This window comes from Cherax quadricarinatus, unplaced genomic scaffold (genome assembly GCF_038502225.1).
Source record: "Cherax quadricarinatus isolate ZL_2023a unplaced genomic scaffold, ASM3850222v1 Contig1114, whole genome shotgun sequence".
NCBI classification, from domain to species: domain Eukaryota; kingdom Metazoa; phylum Arthropoda; class Malacostraca; order Decapoda; family Parastacidae; genus Cherax; species Cherax quadricarinatus.
In genome coordinates, this window is record NW_027196140.1 from 47557 (window position 1) to 69243 (window position 21687).

At 42.9% G+C, this 21687-nt stretch overlaps 1 protein-coding gene across 1 annotated transcript; it reads left to right on the forward strand.

The window, feature by feature from the left end:
- The first annotated feature begins 865 nt into the window (after positions 1-865).
- LOC128699875 (uncharacterized) lies at positions 866-3957 on the forward strand. Its single transcript, XM_053792683.2, has 4 exons — positions 866-983; positions 2539-2663; positions 2852-3111; positions 3532-3957. The coding sequence occupies exons 1-3, from the start codon at positions 923-925 to the stop codon at positions 3074-3076; spliced, it is 411 nt and encodes a 136-aa protein (XP_053648658.1). The 5' UTR covers positions 866-922; the 3' UTR covers positions 3077-3111; positions 3532-3957.
- Positions 3958-21687: the final 17730 nt, after the last annotated feature.

Consider the following 21687-nt stretch of genomic DNA (forward strand, 5'->3'; position numbering starts at 1 on the left):
CTCAAGAAGAAAGATCTTGGGGTGAGTATAATACCGAGCATGTCTCCGGAAGCACACATTAACCAGATAACTGCTGCAGCATAAGGGCGCCTGGTAATCCTGAGAATAGCATTTCAATACCTCAGTAAAGAATCATTCAAAACTCTTTACACCGTGTACGTCAGGCCCATACTAGAGTACGCAGCACCAGTTTGGAACCCACACCTGGTCAAGCACATCAAGAAATTAGAGAAAGTGCAAAAGTTTGCAACAAGACTAGTTCCAGAACAAAGGGAAATGTCTTACAAAGAAAGGCTAAGGGAAATCGGCCTGACGACACTGAAGGACAGGAGGGTTTGGGGAGACATGATAACGACATACAAAATACTGCAAGGAATAGACAAGGTGGACAGGAACAGGATGTTCGACAGATGGGACACAGAAACAAGGGGTCACAATTGAAAGTTGAAGACTCAGATGAGTCAAAGGGATGTTAGGAAGTATTTCTTCAGTCATACAGTTGTCAGGAAGAGGAACAGTCTGGCGAGTGATGTAGTGGAGGCAGGAACCACACATAGTTTTAAGACGAGGTATGATAAAGCTCATGGAGCAGGGAGAGAGAGGACCCAGTAGCGGTCAGTGAAGAGGCAGGATCAGGAGCTGAGTCTCGACCCCTGCAACCACAAATAGATGAGTACAAATAGGTGAGTACAGTTCCAAATGATTCATACACAGTTGTGCTGAATACCCTCACACATGGGCACTGTTATACATCTTAACAAAATATTAGTCATTGTTCATTACTTCATGCCCCTCAAGGTGGTTCCTTAATACTTGTGTACGGCTCTGAATACTGCATCAAATGGAGCATATATAAGGGGCTGGCTGGAATGATCTCGGTCCACTTGTTTTACAGTCAACAACAGTAGAAGAACTCCCAAATATGAAGAGCTTCTTGCTTCTCGCTCTTACAGTTCTGGCTGCAGCAGCCAACGCTGCCCCGAGTAAGTGGCTATCATACTCTTTTTGTCCACGGAGTCACAGACTTAACTTACCCTCTTATTAAAGAAATGGATGGGCTGTGGTTATTAGTTAAGTTCCTGGGAGCAGGTCAGTAGTTCCTGGTAAGTAACCGGAGTCTTAGAGGCATTAAGATGATGTATGGAGTTATATTAACGTCTTCATTGGAGTCGATGGTCTTTATTGTGGATGATCTTATTACTTCTTTCAGATGAAGGAATCATATTTTTAGATTTTGCCACCGAAGTGGCTAGTTTATTGTGCACCCCATATCCATCCTGTGGATGGTAGCGCAAGAGCATATGGATACATAAAAGGCCTAGGAACTAGGCCCCAAAACAGTTAACAGGTGTACGTATGGATTTATATCTACATATCTACAGTTCACTTATCTGTTACAAGCAAATTTAGGAAATTTGCTTAGCATATCTGGTATCTTATTTTCATTAATAAGATATCTTGACATGTCACATAGGTTATTATACTGTCTGTCTCTGTATTCCTCAATAAGTGGACAATTAAGCACATAGTGTTCAAGACAGTGACCATATGCCTGATCACATAATTCGCATTTAGTTTGATCATCATCTGTGTGTCTCCCATGAACATACTTATCTATGTTCATGTTATCATAGTGGGTCATAGATCTACTCAGGCTTCTAACTGCATTCCTATAACAATCATTTTCGTTATTTACTTCTCTCCTAATATTATTCCTAATGCTAGACACAGATATACCAAAGTTATATTCTACATTCTCCTTCTGGGTACTCTTCTTGTCTAACATATCAACTTTATCATGAAGGAGTTATCCAGTGTGTGATGGGATCCATAGCAATTGTACATTAATCCCTTTGTCCCATATTGATAGTGATGCTTTATATTGACAAGTTATGCAAACTTGTGGGGACTGGAAGTAGAGGGTGTTCCAGGTGTCAACGCCCTCGCGGCCCGGTCTATAACCAAGCATCACTGTGGATCAAGGCACGATCAACCAGGCTGTTACTGCCGGCTGCATGTAATTCAACGTATTTAACGTAAACTATTAAGAATTATATTAACTTAAGTAACAAAATCAATTTGCAGATTAGTATTATTCTGTTCATGGAAGGACCTAAATCCGTAGGGGCTCATATACTGTGCCTTGGAAATGGTAGACAAGAAGGTTTGATCCAAGAAGGGACGCGTGCAGGTTCAAGTCCTCCAATAAAGAGTCCTTGACCAGCATCAGGGTTTTTACCCTTGTGATGTTCAATTTGTGGAAAATGAAAAGTCATCTAAAAATCAGGATGTAAATCATTTTTCGAGGTATCTAAATGAATATCCGAAGCTTCCCAGAGCAGTCTAATAATCGGATTAATGCCGCTGGTGGGCGAAACGTCTCTCAACAAAGACAACCGGATCTTGCACATGAGTTTTAATCATAAACTTGTAGGTATTATGTACTACTGTTTTAATGAAATGTGTTGCTTTCTATTAAAAATGCTCTTTTCATACACATTTTTCCACCTTGTTTTACTCTTATTTTTGTTTACACAGCTGCCCAGTCTGGTTCTCTCTTCGAGACGACCACCACTACCATCAGTCCTTTGAGTTTTGGCAGCCAATCAGTGCCACTAAGTCACTCCATCCAGACCCGTAATGCAAAACCAGCTGCATCACCAGTGAGTAGCATTACCTGTGTTGATTGTATGTGTGCTGTTGGGAGATGTTACCTGTGGTCACGTCGCTATTGTGGCCACAGTTAGAAATATAAAAATTAAAATGAATAAAAGTTAAATAGAACTAAACAAAATGGGAAATCGAAAAAAAATGATTAAATGTGAAGATCCGCTTTCCTTTTCCTTTGCAGTCTGATGATTCCGCAGAAGATAACGACGAAGACGGCAAGACTGAAGCGCCTGCCACCACCACTGCTCCCATTGATGCAAACAAACCTGCTGCCTCCCCCACTGATGCAAACAAACCTGCTGCCTCCCCTACCGATGCAAACAAGCCTGCTGCCTCCCAAACTGATGCAAACAAACCTGTTGCCTCGCAGATCGATGGAACCAAACCTGTTCTCTCTCTCATCTAAGGAAACACGCCTTTGCACCCTCCAGCCCCGGCAACGTAAGTACTGCGGTTGAAGTAGCTTTCACAGAGACTTGGTAATGAAAGAACAGTAGTTGTCAAAGGACAACCTTCAATTCTGAACGAACTGCTCTAAATGTTCCTTTGCCACAGCTTAGGCTTAAATGTTTTGCAACATAATCTCACTAGGCTCTGGCGTCTTGTGTTAATATTACTCAATTTGGGCTGTTTGTATATTAATATTACACATCGTGGGCTGTGTTTATACCAGCATTACTCATTGCGGGCTCTGGTTATAAATGTGTCACAAAACGGAAGTTCAAAATTACAATTTCTAGGGTTTATGTAATCCCACACATTTATTAATAGCTTAATATTAAGGCCAATAAGAAGATCATTTAAAACACTACAAGGTCTAAGATTTTCAGTTTTTCATTTTGATTTTATTCTTTATTTTAGACTGGCTTCAACTCACGACCTGTGAGGCAAGTAGCCACAAGTTCCACCACTGTCAAGACGACTATCAACTAAATTAGTGGTTCATTCCCACTAACCACTAGGACGACCCTCCAGGTACCATCCTCTGGTGGTACACCATCACTACCTCTCTCAAGAACACCTCTAATTTACAAATCAAAACCTGTGAATCAGAACTATGCTAATATCACCTTGTTCGAGTATTCTAGACAGCATCCAGGCTAGATCCCTCAGACTCGCAACAGCCTAAATCTTTGTCACCAGTCTGCTGTTGCCTTGCTCTACCGTCTTCCATAGTTAGTGTGTTTTAGCAGTGGCTTCTTCAGTCCAATGCAGAGAAAGGTGGAATAAGGACTGAAGAAGCCACTGGCTGGCGAAACATTTCCAGATTAAAGATTCCCAAAAGTTGCTCAACTGTCTCATTTATCAACTTGTCGGTTAGCTATCAAAGCTTTGGGGCCCAGTCCCTGGACCCATTATGTACCTCTGTAATCTTTTGACTACCGCCCACAGGATGGGTATGGGGTGCATGATAAACATATTAAACTAACTTGTCGGTTATATGAACCGTTCATTCACACAGTAATTGTTACCTTTATAGTAACAATCACTCATTATATTGTTTCGAGCCATCTCTGTCACTCCAAAACACAAAGTTGGCTCCAGTATCTTGACTCACAGCTGGAGCCGCTTCTGTTACTGTCAACACTCGTCTGTTTAACTTTACACACTGATAAACACACAACTCTGTCATCAGTACCTGCACCACTGATGCTTGGAATTTCATTCACTAGAGATCCAATGCTCCTTTAACAGTCAACTACAGAGGTTAAGCAGAATCAAGTCTCGTATAGATACGATGCATGATCTGTCCCATGGGAGTTATGATCGAACAATTAATGGCGAAATTGCTCTTTTTTTTTCATTGGTGTACTTCAAATCGCTTGTTCTCTCTAAGCTGGAATATTGCTGTACACTAACTACCCCCTTCAAGGCAGGCAAAATTGCTCACCTGTAGAATGTACAGAGAACTTTCACGACACATATAAGTACAATAAAGCACCTAAATTACTGGGAACGGTTAAGCCACTTGAATTGTATTCCCTGGAATGTAGGCGAGAAAGATACATGATAATAGACTTGGAAAATCCTGGAGCAGTGATTCTCAACCAGGGGTAAAATTACCCCTTAGGGGTAAAAATTACATGGCAAGGGGTAAATATTTGTGAGCTGTTTTTGTGCAAAACGTGAATAATTTATTTTCTTCTGACTTTCTTGTTTTTCTGTCCCTTTATGATGGCGATAATTTTTTTGTATGGAAGTAAGGGGGTAAATGGAGAAATGCATCAAGCCGAGGGGGTTAATGATGGAGAAAACGTTGAGAATCCCTGTCCTAAAGGGATTAATACCAAGCCTACACAAAAATCACTCCCATTGAAAGTAAAACTCTCGGCAGGAGATGCAACATTCCCCCATTGAAAAGTAGGGTCGCCAAGAGTACACTGAAAGACAACACAATAAGTTTACCTGGAGTGAGGGGCCCAAGACTGTTCAACTGCCTCGCAGCATACATAAGGGGGATTACCAATAGACCCCTGACTGTCTTCAAGAAGGTGCTGGTCAGACACCTAAAGCCAGTACCTGATCAGCCAGGCAGTGGTTCGTAAGTCGGTTTATGTGCAGCCAGCAGTACACCACGAGGCCTGGTCTAGAACTGGGCCGTGGGGGCGTTGACCCCCGAAACTCTCTCCAGGTTAAAACCAATCAAATATTTTACTGTCCTTAACTAGCAATGTTCTTACACACTGTTACAACCCAGGCACAATAAGGCCTGTTATCCTGGGTGTGAAGGAGAACAAGGAGCAGAACAAACACACCTGAATGACTTTGAAATATATTTTCCTTCACCAAGAGCAATGTTGATATTTACACATATGTACACTATATAAAGTTGGAAATGTATGTGTACAACACAGTTAAGGCGAGGCCAAGACACAGCCTGGAGACAGAATAGACAACCGTGCTCAACCAGCTCTAGTATGGAAATGACAAGGGTAGACGGATGGGTGGTGCCCACACCTCTACGATTGCCAGACCCACCTTCTCATTGGCTGAACCTGGGTACTGATTGAACGATGGGGACCCATCGTTCAACCCTAGTACTGGTTCACTGGTTGGGGAGATAGCCTTTCAATGAGGGTGTGTACATGCGCCGAATAAAGGTTACATACTTTCTGCATGCTACACACACACACACACACACACACACACACAGAGCAGTCGTAGAGCCAGAAATGAATATGTACAGACAAGGAGGACAGTCCAACGACAATATGAAAATGACATAGCAGTGATAGCCAAATCTGATCCTAAGCAGTTGTACAGCCACATCAGGAGGAAAACAACAGTAAACGACCAGGTAATCAGGCTGAGGAAGTAAGGAAGGAGGGAAGATCTCAAGAAACGACCGAGAAGTATGTGAGGAGCTCAACATGAGATTCAAAGAAGTGTTCACAGAGGAGACAGAAGGGACCCCAGAAAGACGGGCAGGTGGGGTACACCATCAAGTGTTGGACACAATACATACAACCGAGGAAGAAGTGAATAGGCTGCCAAGTGAGCTAGATACCTCAGAGGCGATGTGGCTGGATAACATCTCTCCATGGGTCCTGAGAGAGGGAGCAGAGGCACTATGTGTACTACTAACAACAGTCTTCAACACATCTATCAAAACAGGGCAATTACCAGAATTATGGACGCTTAGCTGAAGTTAAGCGATGTTTCCCCATACACCCGGGCACCAAGCTCGTTTTGAAAGTTATTTCATCGAATCCTGCCACATGTAGTGGGTTTTACCTGGAGTTTACCTGGAGAGAGTTCTGGGGGTCAACGCCCCCGCGGCCCGGTCTGAGACCAGGCCTCCTGGTGGATCAGAGCCTGATCAACCAGGCTGTTGCTGCTGGCTGCACGCAAACCAACATACGAGCCACAGCCCGGCTGATCCGGAACTGACTTTAGGTGCTTGTCCAGTGCCAGCTTGAAGACTGCCAGGGGTCTGTTGGTAATCCCCCTTATGTGTGCTGGGAGGCAGTTGAACAGTCTCGGGCCCCTGACACTTATTGTATGGTCTCTTAACGTGCTAGTGACACCCCTGCTTTTCATTGGGGGGATGGTGCATCGTCTGCCAAGTCTTTTGCTTTCGTAATGAGTGATTTTCGTGTGCAAGTTCGGTACTAGTCCCTCTAGGATTTTCCAGGTGTATATAATCATGTATCTCTCCCTCCTGCGTTCCAGGGAATACAGGTTTAGGAACCTCAAGCGCTCCCAATAATTGAGGTGTTTTATCTCCGTTATGCGCGCCGTGAAAGTTCTCTGTACATTTTCTAGGTCGGCAATTTCACCTGCCTTGAAAGGTGCTGTTAGTGTGCAGCAATATTCCAGCCTAGATAGAACAAGTGACCTGAAGAGTGTCATCATGGGCTTGGCCTCCCTAGTTTTGAAGGTTCTCATTATCCATCCTGTCATTTTTCTAGCAGATGCGATTGATACAATGTTATGGTCCTTGAAGGTGAGATCCTCCGACATGATCACTCCCAGGTCTTTGACGTTGGTGTTTCGCTCTATTTTGTGGCCAGAATTTGTTTTGTACTCTGATGAAGATTTAATTTCCTCATGTTTACCATATCTGAGTAATTGAAATTTCTCATCGTTGAACTTCATATTGTTTTCTGCAGCCCACTGAAAGATTTGGTTGATGTCTGCCTGGAGCTTTGCAGTGTCTGCAATGGAAGACACTGTCATGCAGATTCGGGTGTCATCTGCAAAGGAAGACACGGTGCTGTGGCTGACATCCTTGTCTATGTCGGATATAAGGATGAGGAACAAGATGGGAGCGAGTACTGTGCCTTGTGGAACAGAGCTTTTCACCGTAGCTGCCTCGGACTTTACTCTGTTGACGACTACTCTCTGTGTTCTGTTAGTGAGGAAATTATAGATCCATCGACCGACTTTTCCTGTTATTCCTTTAGCACGCATTTTGTGCGCTATTACGCCATTGTCACACTTGTCGAAGGCTTTTGCAAAGTCTGTATATATTACATCTGCATTCTTTATGTCTTCTAGTGCATTTAGGACCTTGTCGTAGTGGTCCAATAGTTGAGACAGACAGGAGCGACCTGTTCTAAACCCATGTTGCCCTGGGTTGTGTAACTGATGGGTTTCTAGATGCGTGGTGATCTTGCTTCTTAGGACCCTTTCAAAGATTTTTATGATATGGGATGTTAGTGCTATTGGTCTGTAGTTCTTTGCTGTTGCTTTACTGCCCCCTTTGTGGAGTGGGGCTATGTCTGTTGTTTTTAGTAACTGTGGGACGACCCCCGTGTCCATGCTCCCTCTCCATAGGATGGAAAAGGCTCGTGATAGGGGCTTCTTGCAGTTCTTGATGAACACAGAGTTCCATGAGTCTGGCCCTGGGGCAGAGTGCATGGGCATGTCATTTATCGCCTGTTCGAAGTCATTTGGCGTCAGGATAACATCGGATAGGCTTGTGTTAATCAAATTTTGTGGCTCTCTCATAAAAAATTCATTTTGATCTTCGACTCTCAGTCTGGTTAGCGGCTTGCTAAAAACTGAGTCATATTGGGACTTGAGTAGCTCACTCATTTCCTTGCTGTCATCTGTGTAGGACCCATCTTGTTTAAGTAGGGGCCCAATACTGGACGTTGTTCTCGATTTTGATTTGGCATAGGAGAAGAAATACTTTGGGTTTCTTTCGATTTCTTTTATGGCTTTTAGTTCTTCCCGCGATTCCTGACTCCTAAAGGATTCTTTTAGCTTAAGTTCGATGCTTGCTATTTCTCTGACCAGTGTCTCCCTACGCATTTCAGATATATTGACCTCTTTTAGCCGCTCTGTTATTCTTTTCCGTCGCCTGTAAAGGGAGCGCCTGTCTCTTTCTGTTTTACATCTACTCCTCCTTTTTCTTAGAGGAATAAGCCTTGTGCATACATCGAGTGCCGCCGAGTTAATCTGTTCTAGGCATAAGTTGGGGTCTGTGTTGCTTAGTATATCTTCCCAGCTTATATCGGTTAGGACTTGGTTTACTTGGTCCCACTTTATGTTTTTGTTATTGAAGTTGAATTTGGTGAATGCTCCCTCGTGACTAATCTCATTATGTCGGTCTGGGGCTCCGCGCATACATGACTGAACCTCAATTATGTTGTGATCTGAGTATATTGTTTTTGATATGGTGATATTTCTTATCAGATCATCATTGTTAGTGAAGATGAGGTCTAGTGTATTCTCCAGTCTAGTAGGCTCTATTATTTGCTGGTTTAAATTGAATTTTGTGCAGAGATTTAAAAGCTCGCGTGAGTGTGAGTTTTCAATTCACATCTGACTTAATGCAACATCTATACCAACTTCTGGGAGTGAAGCCTCTCTTCACCACACCCTATCATCCCAGCTGTAATGGGAGGATTGAGCGCCAGCATTCGATTCTCAAGTCCATTTTAAGGAAACTTTGCTCCCTTAAACCTAAGGAGTGGCATCGTTACTTACCCTGTGCTTTGTTTGCCATGAGGGAAGTTCCCAGTGACTCTTTGGGGTTTTCACCTTTTGAACTTCTCTATGGTAGACAGGTCAGAGGTCCACTGTCCATCCTTCATGACTTATGGACTAATGAGGAGGTAAATGCTGAGGTTCAGTCTTCTTACCAGTTTCTCCTTGACCTTAGATCCAAACTTGAGGAGACCTCTGACAAAGTTTCGAAAAACCAAGGCTTGTCAATGGACCAGTATAAAACCTATTTTGATTCCAAAAGTCAGAGGAGAAGCTTTTAAGTAGGAGATGAAGTTCTTGTACTTTTGCCTATCAAGTCAAATAAATTATTAGTAGCATGGAAAGGTCCATATAAAGTATTAAAAATTTGTGGGAAAGTTGACTACCTCATAGAAGTCAAGGGGAAACCTAAACTTTATCATATCAACATCCTTAAGAAATATTACCGAAGTAACTCGGTTAACTGCCTTAATAACTTTGACTTAGTTTTTCCACACGAACTTGATACGACAACTGAAGAATGTAAGGTGTGCGTAATTGACACCTCTAACTTAGACTATGATGAAGAACTACATGACTTGGTGACTTTTGACCACTCGGACGCAACCAACATTAATATTAATGAATCTTTGGATGACCATAAGAGACATGAACTACTTCAATGTGTGAGTAACTTTTCAGACGTCTTTACTGATATTCCAGGTGTTACCTCCACGGTAGTCCATAAGACTGACTTAGTGACGGACAATCCTATCAAACGAAAATTATACCCAGTTCCAGTTCACCTTAGGGATGCATTTGACCGAGAGGTAGACAAATTATTAAAACTAAAGATCATTGAACCTTCAGTATCTTCATATTGTTCACCAGTAATCATGGTTAAGAAGGAGGATAATTCATATAGACTTGCTATTGACTTCAGAGGCCTTAATGCTATAACTCGGTGGGATGCTGAGCCTATGCCCTTAATAGATAGCGATCTACACAAATTTTATGACGCTTCCTTCTTTTCAGAGATTGATATTGCACAGGCATATCATCAAGTAATGTTAGATCCTTCTTCTAAGCAGTACACCGCTTTTCCTACACACCAAGGACTGATGCAATATAGAACTATGCCCTTCGGTTTGGTAACTGCCTGTGCTACCTACGTGAGACTGATGAGAAAGGTCTTGGGTAATATGCCAAATGTTTCAGTTTATTTTGATAACATTTACGTAATGACATCCACGTGGGGCGAACATATCCAAACATTAACATCAGTTTTGCGTAGGTTATGCTCACATGGCCTCACTGCCAAGCCGAAGAAATGCTTCCTTGGGTATAACAAGATTAGATATCTTGGACTGATACTTTCTAATAACTCTCTGCAGCCTCTCCCCAGTAAGATCAAAGTTTTATTAGAATTTAAATTCCCCAAAACCAAGAAGCTCATGCGTAGCTTTCTTGGTTCTGTAAATTTTTATGCACGGTTTATCCCGAACCTTACTGATCTTACAGGCATCTTATCCGACTTCCTTAAAAAGTCTGTGAAGGAACCTTTTGAACTTTCTGACATAGCTTGGGAAAAGTTTAATGAGATTAAAAGTATCTTTTCGAAAGACCCTATACTTAAGATTCCAGATATTAATAAAACATTTTGTTTAAGAACTGATGCCTCCAATACTGGCTTAGGTGCAGTGTTACTACAATACCATGATGGTACTCCCTTCCCTGTATGCTTCCTAAGCCGGAAACTCCTTCCCGCAGAAATGAGATACTCCACCATAGAAAAGGAATGTTTGGCCCTTGTGTGGGGAATCTCCAAACTTAAATTTTATTTGCTGGGAAAAGAATTCATTTTAGAAATGGACCACAAACCTTTGATATACCTAGAAACTTTTAAGGGAACCAACAGTCGCCTCTTGAGGTGGACATTGGCACTCCAGGCTTTTAAGTTCCATATTGTGTATATCAATGGTTCATTCAATTATTTCTCTGACTGGTTAAGACATGACAGTCAGTAGAAGATTTCTTGCCTTACGCGACTTCCATATGTTAGAACTTTTTCCTCGCCTATTCTTCTTATACTCCTTGACTATAAGTCTTGGTATGGGGGAGTGTGAGGGAAAAGTTCAATAGATAGGAGTAGAGAGGGAGTATATAGTAACAATAGTTTCATTGCCGGCTACTTGTTAAGGTAGGGTAAGTCAAGCTCCCGCTATTCCCGCCTTTTTTCCCCTCCCCGAAAGTGATAGTTTCATTGCCGGCTACTCGTTAAGGTAGGGTCAGTCTAGCTCCCACTATCCCTTCCCCTCCTTCTTCCCCCCCCCCGAAAGGTGACGTGTGGGGCTCCAGTCCAAACAGTAATCACTAGACTCACAGCTCCCAGCACTACTGTAAGTACATGCCTGCCTTGTATTCTAGTGGATTTATTGGTTGAAAGCTTCACTTTTGACCAATAATAAACTTAGTCCTTTCAGTCTTGCTCTAGGTTGACTGTTGTAATAATCACCACATCTTTTAGGTTTTGTACTTATCATGGAGAGTGATTTCTTAAGCAGTGGGTAACCTGTCTATCTTTCCAGCTTGGATGACAGAGAGGGTCACCTTCCAATCAACGAGCAGAACTGATGGAGATGGACTAATGTCCTGAGACTTCCCCTTTTTGGATTTAATTACCTGTGCACCTGTATGAAACTGCAGGACGTAACCGCTCATCTTGCAGTGGTAAAGAACCTGCTTTCCTGTTATCGGGATATAATACTCACAGCTATACTGTGAAGAACGAACCGGTGGGTTGTAACCAACACCTGCGACCCCCCCCCATCATCAGCAACGGCTACGATTTCAACAACACAGTATCACCAACACCAGACACCCAAGTTTTAAATTAGCGTTGAATTCAGTTATCATTTATATTTTTCATTTTTTTTAATATAGGATTAATACTTCATATTTAAGTGTTTTATATTTTATATTTTCTATATAATAAAGTGTTTATGTTTGTCTGTTATTATTTCTTTTTCTATTCATTAATTTTCCTGAGGAGGAGCCAGCCTTGGTAATACTGTCTGAAGTTATTACAGGGCTGAGTAAGCCTTCACATTGTATTACTTTTGTCACTACTACTACTACTACTACTACTACTACTACTACTACTACTACTACTACTACTACTACTACCACTACCACTAGTGAACATCGAAATGGTACCTCACTAGTATTGCACCTCACTCTGAGCCTTTATATACCCTCTGTGTCCATGTATTGTTTGTAATGGCTTGATAAAGCTCCTAGAGAGCGAAACGTTGCCACAATAAAATGTCACATTAGTTGCACTTGTGTCCTTTTACTTTACAACAGCAGAGCTAACACTGCTGAGTCTCATAACTGACAACAGCAGAGCTAACACTGCTGGGTCTCATAAGTAACTGACAACAGCAGAGCTAACACTGCTGGGTCTCATAACTGACAACAGCAGAGCTAACACTGCTGGGTCTCATAACTAACTGACAACAGCAGAGCTAACACTGCTGGGTCTCATAACTGACAACAGCAGAGCTAACACTGTTGGGTCTCATAACTAACTGACAACAGCAGAGCTAACACTGCTGGGTCTCATAACTAACTGACAACAGCAGAGCTAACACTGCTGGGTCTCATAACTGACAACAGCAGAGCTAACACTGTTGGGTCTCATAAATAACTGACAACAGCAGAGCTAACACTGCTGGGTCTCATAACTAACTGACAACAGCAGAGCTAACACTGCTGGGTCTCATAACTGACAACAACAGAGCTAACACTGCTGGGTCTCATAACTAACTGACAACAGCAGAGCTAACACTGTTGGGTCTCATAACTGACAACAGCAGAGCTAACACTGCTGGGTCTCATAACTAACTGACAACTGCAGAGCTAACACTGTTGGGTCTCATAACTGACAACAGCAGAGCTAACACTGCTGGGTCTCATAACTAACTGACAACAGCAGAGCTAACAGTGTTGGGTCTCATAACTAACTGACAACAGCAGAGCTAACACTGCTGGGTCAAATTGTGAGTTCATTACCTCTGTAACTTGCTCAGCTATCAAAACTTTGGAGTCCAGTCCCTGGACCAATTATGTACCTCTGTAAACTTTTGACTACCGCCCACAGGATGGGTATGTGGTGCATAATAAACATATTATACTAAACTGTTGGGTCTTATAACTGACAACAGCAGAGCTAACACTGCTGGTCTCATAACTAACTGACAACTGCAGAGCTAACACTGTTGGGTCTCATAACTAACTGACAACAGCAGAGCTAACATACACTATAATGACCGTCTGAAATAACTCCTCAGACGGCATCACTGGTGCAGCTGGTAGTGCTGCTGTTGTCACACAGAGTGATGGCTCTCATAAAGAAATTGGAGCACGTATCAATAACTGGGCCTCTACCCTTCAAACAGAACTGTTTGCCATACTCCTTGCACTCAAATGTGTCCATGTATCTAAGGTTGACACTTTAACTGTAACTGATTCTCTGTCATCCATAAATGCTCTCAACTCATTAAGCATAAATTGTGGCATGCTTGTGTCAGAAGCCAGACACAGGTATGGTAAGATTGTGGACAGTGGAGTCAGAGTGCACATGCTGTGGATTCCATCTCACATTGGTCTTCAGATGCATGATAGAACTGATAAATTGGCTAAGCTGTATGCTTTCAAAGAGGGGGTAGATTACAATCTTGGGTTGTCAGTTAGCAGTTTGAGAACAATAATACGAAAAGAACTTCAAATGAACTTTATTGACTTAAGACTTAGGGAGATTGACACAAGTCAGTCCATCTATCATCATTCCATCATGCAGGAGGAGCCACATGTCTATGGTGCATCCAACAAGATAAGCAGACTCTTGGATGTCACTACTGCCCGGCTCCGGCTGGGTTACAAATATCTTTGGCAGGTTAAATCACCACCACCAGATGTAGACCAAACGAAATGTAAACTTTGCCAGATGGACTATTGTCACACCCTGCGTCATTATGTACTGGAGTGTGATAAAATTAATGAATTTAGAAACAACTCACTCAGAAATGTTCAAGAAATGGCAAAGTATTTTATCCACAGTGGTATATTGCAGACCATTCTGGAGAAATACCCTGACTTTGCTAGCTGTAAATAATGCATTACCGTGTGTGTGTGTGGGGGGGGGGGGGGGTGCGCGTGTGTGTACTCACCTATTTGTACTCACCTATTTGTGGTTGCAGGGGTCGAGTCCTAGCTCCTCGCCCCGCCTCTTCACCGGTTGCTACTAGGCCCTCTCTCTCCCCGCTCCATGAGCTTTATCAAACCTCGTCTTAAAACTGTGTATGGTTCCTGCCTCCACTACGTCATTTTCTAGGCTATTCCACTGCCTTACAACTCTATGACTGAAGAAATACTTCCTACTATCTCTCTGACTCATTTGTGTCTTCAACTTCCAATTGTGGCCTCTTGTTTCTGTGTCCCCTCCCTGGAACATCCTGTCTTTGTCCACCTTGTCTATTCCAGGCAGTATTTTATATGTCGTTATCATGTCTCCCCTGACCCTCCTGTCCTCCAGTGTCGTCAGGCCGATTTCCCTTAATCTTTCTTCATAGGACATTCCCCTTAGCTCTGGAACTAACCTTGTCGCAAACCTTTGTACTTTCTCTAGTTTCTTGACGTGCTTTATCATGTGTGTGTGTGTGTGTGTGTGTGTGTGTGTGTGTGTGTGTGTGTGTGTGTGTGTGTGTGTGTGTGTGTGTGTGTGTGTGTGTGTATGTGTGTGTGCGTGTGTGGGTGTGTGTGCGTGTGTGGGTGTGTGTGTGTGGGTGTGTGTGAGGGTGTGTGTGTGGGTGTTGGTGTGTGTGTGTGTGTGTGTGTGTGTGTGTGTGTGTGGGTGGGTGTGCGTCCTTGTGTGTATGCATATATTTGTACGCTCGTGTGCACATGTCCGTGCGTGCGCCCTGGTGTGTGTGTATGTGTGTACTCACCTATTTGTACTCACCTATTTGTGGTTGCAGGGGTCGAGTCTTAGCTCCTGGCCCCGCCTCTTCACCGGTTGCTACTGGGCCCTCTCTCTCCCCGCTCCATGAGCTTTATCAAACCTCGTCTTAAAACTGTGTATGGTTCCTGCCTCCACTACGTCATTTTCTAGGCTATTCCACTGCCTTACAACTCTATGACTGAAGAAATACTTCCTACTATCTCTCTGACTCATTTGTGTCTTCAACTTCCAATTGTGGACTCTTGTTTCTGTGTCCCCTCCCTGGAACATCCTGTCTTTGTCCACCTTGTCTATTCCAGGCAGTATTTTATATGTCGTTATCATGTCTCCCCTGACCCTCCTGTCCTCCAGTGTCGTCAGGCCGATTTCCCTTAATCTTTCTTCATAGGACATTTCCCTTAGCTCTGGAACTAACCTTGTCGCAAACCTTTGTACTTTCTCTAGTTTCTTGACGTGCTTTATCAAGTGCGGGTTCCAAACAGGTGCTGCATACTCCAGTATGGGCCTGACATACACGGTGTACAGTGTCTTGAATGATTCCTTACTAAGGTATCGGAATGCTGTTCTCAGGTTTGCCAGGCGCCCATATGCTGCAGCAGTTATCTGATTGATGTGTGCTTCCGGAGACATGCTCGGTGTTATACTCACTCCAAGATCTTTCTCCTTGAGTGAGGTTTTCAGTCTTTGGCCACCTAGCCTATACTCTGTCTGTGGTCTTCTGTGCCCTTTCCCTATCTTCATGACTTTGCATTTGGCAGGATTAAATTCGAGAAGCCATTTGCTGGACCAGGTGTCCAGTCTGTCCAGGTCTCTTTGAAGTCCTGCCTGGTCCTCATCAGATTTAATTCTCCTCATTAACTTCACATCATCTGCAAACAGTGACACTTCTGAGTCTAACCCTTCCGTCATGTCGTTCACATATACCAAAAATAGCACTGGTCCTAGGACCGACCCCTGTGGGACCCCGCTCGTCACAGGTGCCCACTGTGATACATCATTACGTACCATGACTCGTTGTTGCCTCCCTGTCAGGTATTCTCTGATCCATTGCAGTGCCCTTCCTGTTATATGCGCCTGATGCTCTAGCTTCTGCACTAATCTCTTGTGAGGAACTGTGTCAAAGGCCTTCTTGCAGTCCAAGAAGATGCAATCAACCCACCCCTCTCTCTCGTGTCTTACTTCTGTTATTTTATCATAAAACTCTAGAAGGTTTGTGACACAGGATTTGCCTTCCGTGAATCCGTGCTGGTTGGCATTTATACTCTTGTTCCGTTCCAGGTGCTCCACCACTCTCCTCCTGATAATCTTCTCCATAATTTTGCATACTATACACGTCAATGACACAGGTCTATAGTTTAGTGCCTCTTTTCTGTCTCCTTTTTTAAAAATGGGAACTACATTTGCCGTCTTCCATACCTCAGGTAGTTGCCCAGTTTCCAGGGACGTGTTGAAGATTGTGGTAAGTGGCATGCACAACATATCTGCTCCCTCTCTAAGGACCCACGGGGAGATGTTGTCCGGTCCCATTGCCTTTGAGGTATCGATGTCCCTTAGCAATTTCTTCACCTCCTCCTCATCTGTATGTATGTCGTCCAACACTTGTTGGTGTATTCCTTGCTGGTGTCCCCATCTGGTCTGTCCCCCCAGAGTCCTTCCTGTCTCTACTGTAAATACTTCCTTAAATCTCGTGTTGAGCTCCTCACATACCTCTTGATCGTTTCTTGTGAGTTCTCCACCTTCTTTCCTCAGCCTTATCACCTGGTCCTTGACTGTTGTCTTCCTCCTAATGTGGCTATACAGCAGTTTCGGGTCAGATTTGACTTTCGATGCTATGTCGTTTTCATACTGTCGCTGGGCCTCCCTCCTTATCTGTGCATACTCGTTTCTGGCTCTTCTACTAATCTTGTTTTCCTGGGTCCTATGCCTCCTGTACCTTTTCCATTCTCTGTTGCACTTAGTTTTTGCCTCCCTACACCTTCGGGTAAACCAAGGACTCGTTTTGGTCTTCCTATTATTTCTGTTTCCCTTGGGAACAAAACTTTCCTCTGCCTCCTTGTACTTTGTTGCCACATATTCCATCATCTCGTTTACTGATTTTCCTACCATTTCTCTGTCCCACTGAACCTCCTGCAGGAAGTTTCTCATACCTGTGTAGTCCCCCCTTTTATAGTTTGGCCTGTCCCCTTCAGTTCCTGTTACCTTCTCCACTTGTAACTCTACTATATAGTCAAAACTCAGAACCACGTGATCGCTAGCTCCAAGGGGCCTCTCGTAAGTGTTGTCCTCAACGTCTGAACTGCTCAGGGTGAACACAAGATCCAGTCTTGCTGGCTCATTGTGTGCGCGCGCGCTAGTGTGGGTGTATGAATCACTTAATATTTGTATTTATAACTCATTACAATTGTGACCAGGTGTGGACGTATCAGTGGTTCATTACTTTGTAATTTGTGATGAATGGTTTGAAAAACCGACAAGTTGAAGATTGAGACACTTATGCAGCATATGGGAATCTTTAATCAGGAGACGTTTCGCCACACAGATGGTACCACTATGACCCCGCCTCCGCCTGCTTCATCTCACCTCACTACAGTATATAAGCCACGTCTACGGCCCTATGCTGTACATTTTACAAGATTGATGGACTGAACACATCGACTCCAGGCTGAGGGACTGATTACCTCATACTCCTCCTCTCCTTACGCCTTCCTCTTTGTATTGGATTGATGAAGCCACTGTGTGGCGAAACGTTTCCTGAATAAAGATTCCCATATGCTGCATAAGTGTCTCAATCTTCAACTTTGTAATTTGCTCATGACTGTAACCATGTATAGGAGTGAAGCTGATTCATCACCTCTGTAACTTGCCATGATTGTGACCAGATCTACCTGGAGTTCATTACCTTTGTAACTAGTTCAGCTATCATAACTTTGGGGTCCAGTCACTGGACCCATTATGTACCTTTGTAATCTTTTGACTACCGCCCACAGGATGGGTATGGGGTGCATAATAAAGATATTAAACTAAAGTGTGTGTGTGTGTGTGTGTGTGTGTGTGTGTGTGTGTGTGTGTGTGTGTGTGTGTGTGTGTGTGTGTGTGTGTGTGTGTGTGTGTGTGTGTGTGTGTGGTGTGTGTGTGACTCAACAATCAATATTTGCACCAATAACTCATTACAGTTGTGACCGGGTGTGGAAGTGTGAATTGCTCATTACACTATAATTTGTTCATGATTGTAGCCATGTATAAACGTAAGTAACCATTCTTACAGTATTCATTACCTTTGTAACTTGTGAGCTCATTACCTTTGTACCTAGTTCAGCTATCAAAACTTTGGGGGCCCAGTCCCTGGACCCGTTACGTACCTCTGTAATCTGTAAATACCTTTGTAACTTGACATGATTGTGACCAGACCTACCTGGAGTTCATTACCTTTGTAAATTGTGAGTTCATTACCTTTGTAAATTGTGAGTTCATTACCTTTGTAAATTGTGAGTTCATTACCTCTGTAACTTGCTCAGCTATCAAAACTTTGGAGTCCAGTCCCTGGACCAATTATGTACCTCTGTAATCTTTTGACTACCGCCCACAGGATGGGTATGGGGTGCATAATAAACATATTAAACTAAACTAAGGCATTTTGAATATGCCGTCCAGTTTACATCTCAAAATGACATAAAACACGAATATATGTCGGAGAGGGTAGAGGGAAGGGCTACCAACCTCGTACCATCACTCACAAACAAGACTTTTGAAGAAAAATTCGAAGCATTCAACATTATTTTTTCTCCTAGGACAAGGAGAGCACTAGGATCAATCCTCGGCAAGGATTGAAATGTTGGGCATGTTTCCTTACACCTGCTGCCCCTGTTCACCTGGTACGCAGTCAGTAGGTACCTGGTTGTTAGTTGACTGGTGTGGGTGGCATCCTGGGGGACAAGAGTGAAGGATCATAATGGTAATCAGACAGATAGTCCTCGATGATGCACTGACTTTCATGGGTCATCCTGGGTGACTAATACTCCTCCTTATATTTTAGCAAGGTATACTGAATTAATCAAGTTATGTGCTATTTATAACAGGCAAAGTCAGGGTATTTTTCCAGAATGGTTGCTAACATGTCACTGTGGATAAAATACTTTGACAATTCTTGAACATTTCTGAGTGAATTGTCTCTGAATTCACTAATTTTATCGCATTCCAGCGCATAATGATGCAAAGTGGCGTGACAACTGACCTGCCAAAGTCACTTTGTCAGACTATTTGGGGTTATCCTATGTAATTTACACCGACGACACGACTTATGTCATCTCCCACCCAAATCTTGCCACCCTCAACACCATTGTTAACGAGGAGCTACTCCAAATATCTACTTGGATGACAGCCAATAAACTTACACTTAACACTGACAAACCCTTCTATCTTTGTAATACTCATTTGTGCTAAATTGTTATCTGTTTACAATAATGTTTTTACCACTGAATATATCATTGCTTAGTTAATCTTAAGTTAATTTTAAGCCTGCCCATAATGCTCTGCATACAAGGGGCTTTGGCATGCTGCACTGTAATAACTGCATTCCTTTGTACTTCACTGTATCATGTTCAAATTAATAAATAAATAAATATATAAATAAATAAATAAATAAATAAATAAATTATGTTTAGTAGCAGAGCAGGTGTTGCACAACTTAATATTAAGAGTGACAACACTCTAATTGCCAGACATAATGAGGGCAAATTCCTAGGCCTGCACCTCGACAACAACCTGAATTTCAGCACCCATATCCAACACATAACAAAAAAGTTTCCAAAACGGTTGGGATCCTCTCCAAGATACGATACTATGTGCCGCAATCTGCCCTTCTCACACTATACCATTCTTTCATTTATCCCTACCTCACCTATGCTATTTGTGCTTGAGGATCAACTGCATCTTGTTCCTCATCCTCATATCTGACATAGACAAGGATGTCAGCCACAGCACCGTGTCTTCCTTTGCAGATGACACCCGAATCTGCATGACAGTGTCTTCCATTGCAGACACTGCAAGGCTCCAGGCGGACATCAACCAAATCTTTCAGTGGGCTGCAGAAAACAATATGAAGTTCAACGATGAGAAATTTCAATTACTCAGATATGGTAAACATGAGGAAATTAAATCTTCATCAGAGTACAAAACAAATTCTGGCCACAAAATAGAGCGAAACACAAACGTCAAAGACCTGGGAGTGATCATGTCGGAGGATCTCACCTTCAAGGACCATAACATTGTATCAATCGCATCTGCTAGAAAAATGACAGGATGGATAATGAGAACCTTCAAAACTAGGGAGGCCAAGCCCATGATGACACTCTTCAGGTCACTTGTTCTATCTAGGCTGGAATATTGCTGCACACTAACAGCACCTTTCAAGGCAGGTGAAATTGCCGACCTAGAAAATGTACAGAGAACTTTCACGGCGCGCATAACGGAGATAAAACACCTCAATTACTGGGAGCGCTTGAGGTTCCTAGACCTGTATTCCCTGGAACGCAGGAGGGAGAGATACATGATTATATACACCTGGAAAATCCTAGAGGGACTAGTACCGAACTTGCACACGAAAATCACTCATAGAAAAGCCAGATACAGCGATTGATAAACAAGGAGGTGACCGTTCGTCATTGTAGGAGCTGCCAGATATCACCGGCTCTTCAACACGCAAGTTATACTTTTGTATCAGTCAAATCACATATTACTCGGGTAGATAATTTCCAGTAGATCCTTCATGTGTTAGCTCAAATCACGGACCAGTATGTTTTAAATAAGTGACCCACTGATCAGAGCAGATCGACTGGTCCGGACCCTTGACTGGTCCGAACCCTTGACTGGTCCGAACCCGGGACTGGTTTCAAACAGTTTCGTTGGACAATAAAGCAGACTGTAAACGGATGGGGTTGTAGGCGCCCTTATAAACACAAACATTAAAAATCAGGAACGTGACGGTAAGCTGTCCAATATACAAAAAGAGTTAGAAACAGAAATACAAATAGCTAGAGCTTCATTTAAGGTTATTAATATAATATTCAAGAGGTTGCTAGTAGAATTGCAGTAAATCAACCATTTAAATCATTATGAAGCTGTGTGTAGTCTGTGGTCAGTCAAACAAACGGGCTTCCACATGGATAAATTGTCATTTTTGTGGAAATTGGTGTCACGCCCCTTGTGCAGATATCCCAGAACTAGCTACAAGCAGTATTAAAACAGAGAAGTGTTTCTGGGTATGCCCAAATGAGGAAAATCTGTGGACTAAAATCACAAGGGTATTAAAAGAGGACAACATCAAAGCTGCTTTCATAGAAAACCTGGAAGCTTTCTACAACAGATGGGAACATAAAAAGTCTGGGCTGAATGGTACTGCCCTTGATACTGGCCATGTAGTCACAAACTGTAAGGCTGGAGATGATGTCCTGGTAGTCAGTAAATGTGGGGCTGATAGTGCTGTCCTGGGAGACAGTAATGGTGAAGCTGGAGGTGCTGTCCTGGGAGACAGAAATGGTGAAGCTGGAGATACTGTCCTGGGAGACAGTAATGGTGAAGCT

What these genes read in the sequence shown, in the direction of transcription:
- LOC128699875 (XM_053792683.2), top strand. Translation starts at nt 923, where the DNA reads ATGAAGAGCTTCTTGCTTCTCGCTCTTACAGTTCTGGCTGCAGCAGCC. An exon ending in AGCAGCCAACGCTGCCCCGA is followed by an intron (nt 984 to 2,538) that starts GTAAGTGGCTAT and finishes TTGTTTACACAG; the next exon opens with CTGCCCAGTCTGGTTCTCTC. An exon ending in CAAAACCAGCTGCATCACCA is followed by an intron (nt 2,664 to 2,851) that starts GTGAGTAGCATT and finishes TTTCCTTTGCAG; the next exon opens with TCTGATGATTCCGCAGAAGA.